The sequence below is a fragment of the Octopus sinensis genome, linkage group LG10, assembly GCF_006345805.1.
Source record: "Octopus sinensis linkage group LG10, ASM634580v1, whole genome shotgun sequence".
NCBI classification, from domain to species: domain Eukaryota; kingdom Metazoa; phylum Mollusca; class Cephalopoda; order Octopoda; family Octopodidae; genus Octopus; species Octopus sinensis.
The window spans coordinates 44,035,676-44,041,675 of NC_043006.1; the positions used below are offsets into that span (position 1 = coordinate 44,035,676).

Consider the following 6,000-nt stretch of genomic DNA (forward strand, 5'->3'; position numbering starts at 1 on the left):
AACCAAAAATAAACAGATCTAGTAAGCAAACCTCTTCCAAGACAAACTGCAGAAGCTAACGCTTATGATGACTATATCAGTTCAGATTTGTGAATCTGTAAATATGCTAAATAGTCATCTTGTGTTTCAACATCCATTATTTTTCAGATGAAGCACATAAATGATAGTTATTACTGTACAATAAAACAAAGTATTGTTAATTTGGTCTCTCGCTTCGACTTACTCATCTACAGAATGCTAGTAACGTCGTCTTTTTCTTTTTCTTTTTTAAATGTGCTGCAAAGCAACTTTGATATGCAATTGTGTCTGCAAATCTGATTTGAAAAAAATTGCTATATTCACAATAAATCATTGGCCATTCTTCTATTGATTTGCACAGAAATAGAAAAAGGAAGAGAAAGAAACGAATAGAAAAGAAACTAACATGACATATACTATGTTACAGACACTGGCATCTTTTTGTAGTAGTAAAGTTAAGAAAACTGTCAGGATAGAATTACATAGTTTTATTTTTGTTTGTTTTTAGTTTGTTTTTTTTTTGCTTTTTTTTTTCATGTGGATTTTATGACCACCAGTTAAGAGTAAGAGCCAATCAGAAAGAGAGAGAGAGAGAGAAAGAGAGAGCATACAATGACGTGAATTAAAAAATCATATGTTACTTATAAAGAGATATAGCTGCTAAGTGACAGTCTTAGTGCTGCTGTAGTAGCAATAACGCACTGCTAGTGCATACAAAATGGTCCCAGTAACAGCGACACTCGCATTAGCTTAACAAATGTCCCAGGCATCAGGTTGGTCATACAAAGCTGACATTCCAATGCAATTCTCAAGACAATGGCAAAGATAAAACATGCGGAAAACTGAAGTGTTGGAAGAATGAAAATAGATTGTTCTTAGAGAAATTGATAGGAAACATTTTGCCTGGGGAAAGAGAAGATTGGTCAGGGAAAGATAAAAAGAATGCAATTTGTTTAATACAACAGACTAAAAGTTCAAGATGGAAAATGTCTGGAAGCACAGAATGGTGGCGTGCTGAGAAAACTTCATCCCAAAACTCATGCAACTTAAATAAAATTTAGCTGTATGTGGAAGGAAGGAGTAGGTATATCAGATTTTGTGTATGCATGTATGTGTGTGTGTGTGTGTGTGTGTGTGTGTGAGGGGGGGTAGGGAGGGAGAGAAGCATCAGATAAAGCAACATTTTATGATTGACTCCATATCTGTTTGTTCTTTGTTATATGTAGGAGAGCTCTAGGAAAGATTTTAATGAGTTATGACAATAAGTAGTCTTAGATATTTGTTGTTTTGAGTCATTAAGAACTTTCCAAAAGATTAATTGATTTTGGGGAGGAAGAGAGGGAAGGGAAGTGGGGATCATATCAGAAAAATATTCTTTTGATATTCACTAAAATTGCATATTCTCTACATGCTAAAAGCCAGACAATCTCAATAGCTGAGATCTAGTTTCAAGAACAATTTGCAGTGCCACTTGTACTAAGAGAAAGAGAATTGTAAAACTATTCAGAAGTAACTAAACATTATTCTAATGTTGTAAGAATTCTATTGTAATCTATTCTCCACTATACTGTTACTCTAAGCAGAAATAAACTTTGTGTCTTTAGAATAATTTTGTTTAGAAACTAAATTCTTGAATGCGAACATTATAATTATAAACATTTAAAAGTAAAACAATTAGTGTTTATGATTTGAAGAAGTAGAACAAATCTACCTCCTTCATTTCATTCATTAATTCAGTCATATATTTATTTATTTATTTATTACATAAACAGTTGTAGTAGAAGCAGAGGTTACCAAGGTCAGACAGAACAGAAGAAAATCTCAGTTTTATGAGGTGAAAAAGAAAAAAAACAAGAGAGAAGCAGTGGGTGATAAAACAAGTACTGTGTTAAATAAGCAGCTAGCTATGAATGATATTTAGGAACCAGAAAATCCCCAAATCAGGATAGTATGAAGGATCAGCAGCCTAAAGTTTGAAAAAGGAAGGTATGCAAGTTTGGGAAGACACAAATCGACAAGACTCTTACCGATTCGGATGGTTGGCAGAGAAATCGGTTGATCTCATATCACTAGGACCTGCTTGAGGTCTGGAAATAATAAAATGTGCACATGTAACATATCGTATTCCTGGGACTTGCTTGAAGCAAAATAAACCAAGGGGGGTGGGAGAATAAATTAAAACTCAGAGAAAATTCTGAAAAATTAAATTTCAAAATCAAAACTGAAAATCAAAAGGTGTAAATTAAAACTGAAAATAAAATAAAATAAATAAATAAATAAATATAAACAAATAATTAAAAGAATTGAAAATACAGAGTTTAGTACAAACTAAAGAGAAAGTAGGGTGTCCTCACTAATTTTGTGCACTCTGTAAATAACCAACTTTTATTAATGAGAAAGTCGAGGGGAACTATGGTTTAGTTATGTGTATGTATTTTAAATATATCATCAGCAGCAGCATCCATTTTTCCATGCAAGAACTTACTTTGTCTCAACTGTCTTTTGGTGTACTTTTGTAGTCAGTACATTCCAACCCCAACCTCTCTCACATTTTCACCAGCAATCATCCATTTCCATTACATTTTGAGCTCCAAGCTTGCTTATTTAAGAAACAATTCCGTATTCATACTCACCGCTTTACAAGTTCTTTCTAAGGGAAGAGTAAACTTGTCATTAAGTTCACATCTTTCACAAAAAAAAAAAAAAAGGATTAGCTTAAAATAGATTGAAAGTCAGATCACTAATGCTTCTCAATAGGGTATTAGAGAAAGGTGAAAAGCATGAAGAAAGTGATGACACTTACCTGCCAAACCAGGCTTAACAGCTGCCTTAGTCTTATCTCTATTATTTCTACAACTAAACAATAAATGAGGTGAGCAGGTCATTGAATGTTGTGACAATGATGTCAACCACAGAAGATGGTTGCTGCTCCACCTCAAAAAGAGAAAAGAAGCTCGAGAGATCATAGCGTAATAACTGCATTTTTCTGAATTTTGTTTGAAAGGTTCTAGATGTGAACTTTTGCATGGAAACAGATTTTGTAGTATCATGTGAAGGCCATTATGCCAATATCAAACACATTTTCACTTATTATTATCATTATTCTATGTTTGACTTTTGCTTTACATTTGTACAAGTTGGCTCCAAGTCTCACCCAGAGACCTCAAGAGACAACAAGTTGGAAGTTCATGTTCGTGTTATGCCTAGGGTGCCATATATTTGGTTTTGTACTTAGTGTTGTACTAGTAAATGTTTAAGAAACCATAAGAAAATTATGTTTGTTTTAAAACTTTAAATTACATAGAAAGTATTTTGCGTAGGATATGAGCAGTTTCCATGAGCACTATCTTTTGAATTTCTGCCATTTTGGGGTTTCCTGGTATCTGGGCTAGGTAGCAATCAGCTCCTTTTGCTATCATTCCCAGGGCCCCTATGACAACAGGTATTGTTTTAGTCTTCAGGTTCCACATTTTGCTAATTTCTGTTTCAAGATCTTTATATTTGCTCAGTGTTTGGTAGGTCTTGACAGATACATTTATATCGATTGGGACAGTCATATCAATGAGGAGGAGGAGGAGGAGGAGGCAGCGGCGGCAGCGGCGTCATCATCGTCATCATCATCATCAGTCAATTAATTAACCATTTAGCCAGTTAACTCATTGACTGTTTGATTAATCATTCAGTCAATCGATCAATCAGCAGGTCTGTTTCAGATTTGTCTAGACTAGTGGTTTTCAACTGGGGTCCCATATGACCTCTGGGGTTCCACATTAAAATTTATGTGCAATAAATTGTTTATATCTCTACAATGTACAAAATATTTTAACACTTATTAAATACAATTTCTAATAATATTTAATTATAAAAATACATTTTTTGAAACATAGAATAGCTATGGGGAGGTTCAACTGAGTGAAATAGGAATCAAAGGGGCCTAGAGGTAAAAAATGGTTGAGAACCACTGGTCTAGGCAGACTTGAAACAAACCTAGATTAGAGAGAACATGTCATTGATGAGATTGCAAATGATAATGAAATGACTTTCACAAACCGAGCCAATTGATTGACCAAACATTTAATCAATGTCAATTAGTTAAATGCTTAAAAGTTAATGAAATGACTAATTATAAAATAAAGAAGTGAAATAGAATGAGGGCATGTGTTCATTATTGACATAATGACCGTCCCAAGATACAACAAAAAAAATAGTAATTGCTCCAACAAATGCAAATGTTGATCCTATTTGTCCCAATCACTTTTGATTGAAATCAAGTAGAGTGGTGATGGTGATTGTGAGACCTACTACCATAATTTGCCAAACCAGATTCTCACTGTGTTTCTGAATCTTTTGGAGATTAGCCCCCTTTATAATACCTATAACACTTCCGTTGTAAACTACCTACGATCATTTAAGATTCATGGTCACAGACTACACATACACACAAGCACACACATTTCTGGCCAGAGCTGGGAGGGACAAACTCATCAGAGCTCATCTTACCAGGACAACATTATAACATACGTTATGCTTTCCTATCTTCTAAACATTCTTAGACATCACACCTACACAAAGAACAATTACTTATGTTCATACATGTAACTCACAGAAGGTAGTCAATACATTTAATCTGATACAGAATATACATACCCATTCTACACACATAAATTAAGTTTACCAGTTCTTTAATAATACTCCAATAATTTACAATGCAGTGAATATGATGGTATCACCATATTCTTAAGCGTATGGCGTTTTTGCTGCATCAGTTTGCATGCAAATAGGTTATGTTATGTAGATATGTAGGCAAACTTGAAGAAGAAATATGAATTATCAAGCTATCACCCATTAAATTTCAGACTGCTCACAACCACTACAGCTTCCACAAATAACAGGTTTCTCCTCATCTTTTCAGTTGAACTTCACATTTAAAATAATAAAGCAGTAAGTCAACACATCATTACCTGTGACTTTTATTTCTGTATGAATGAATATGAGTGAGCAGAGAGAGAGAGAGAGAGAGAGTGTGTGTGTTGTGTGTGTGTGTGTGTGTGTGTGTGTGTGTGTGTGTGTGTGTGTGTAAAACAAGCAACATTTATTTTTCACTTATTTTCATTTACTTTAAGGTTGTTTTGTTTGCGATCTCTCCCTTTCCACTCTCTCTCTCTCTCTCTCTCTCTCTCTCCATCGTTTACTGTCGGCTATAAAGAGATTCTCATCAAATGCTAACCCTACAGTCTATTATTATATTGATTCTATCTCCGACTGAATACAGTTTATACACTGAATTTGATTGTTTGGCTTTTTAATATACAAAACCAGGGTGGGTGCAGGCCCAATCATTTGTAGGCTTTTTCTTCAATAACACAGCAAAAGAAATGCAACAGAAATATTCAAACACACACACACACACACACACACGAATACATACAAGCACATACTTGTAGATAGGAAATAGCAACAAACATAGCATAGTAAATGCTAAGACAGAGTGAACTGCTGAGGAATGCAGTTCAAATCTTAAAGTTCAAAGTATTTTATCTGAAATTCAGTTACCGAATGCTAGGTTACACTCTCCGTTCCTCTACCACACAATTCCTCTCTGGGGTCTTTTAAAAATATTTAAAACCACTACATCTAACAAATTTAATACATAACCACACACACATGCATGCATGTATGTATGTATATTATGTATATATATATATATATATATAGAGAGAGAGAGAGAGAGAGTGGGAGGGAGAAGCAGAGAGCAAAGGTTACAGTTTAGAAAGTAATTTTACAATATTTGTATAAACACTGATAGACAGAGTGAGCAGTAGTGAAAAGGTCAGCAAAACGATGCAACTCCTTTCAGTTGTCGTAGTTGCTTTTTCTGCTGTTTTTTGTTTTGTTTTGTTTTGTTTTTGTTTTTTAGAGCAAAAATTTTTTGATATCTAAATAGTGTTCAGAGTATTGCTGTCTCTTGAGGTGGAATACTGC

At 34.2% G+C, this 6,000-nt stretch overlaps 1 protein-coding gene across 11 annotated transcripts in view; it reads right to left on the reverse strand.

Annotated features, from left to right (window-relative positions):
• LOC115216522 (misshapen-like kinase 1) overlaps positions 1–6,000 on the reverse strand; it is an 835,290-nt gene that overhangs the window by 538,667 nt on the left and 290,623 nt on the right. For 7 of the 11 annotated variants that reach the window (XM_036506597.1, XM_029785962.2, XM_029785961.2 and 4 more), the window contains one exon: positions 2,046–2,105. The exons of the other annotated variants lie outside the window; for them this stretch is intronic. In XM_036506597.1, the coding sequence (XP_036362490.1) occupies positions 2,046–2,105 (60 nt within the window). The remainder of the gene's footprint in view (positions 1–2,045; positions 2,106–6,000) is intronic. 11 annotated transcript variants of the gene reach the window in all.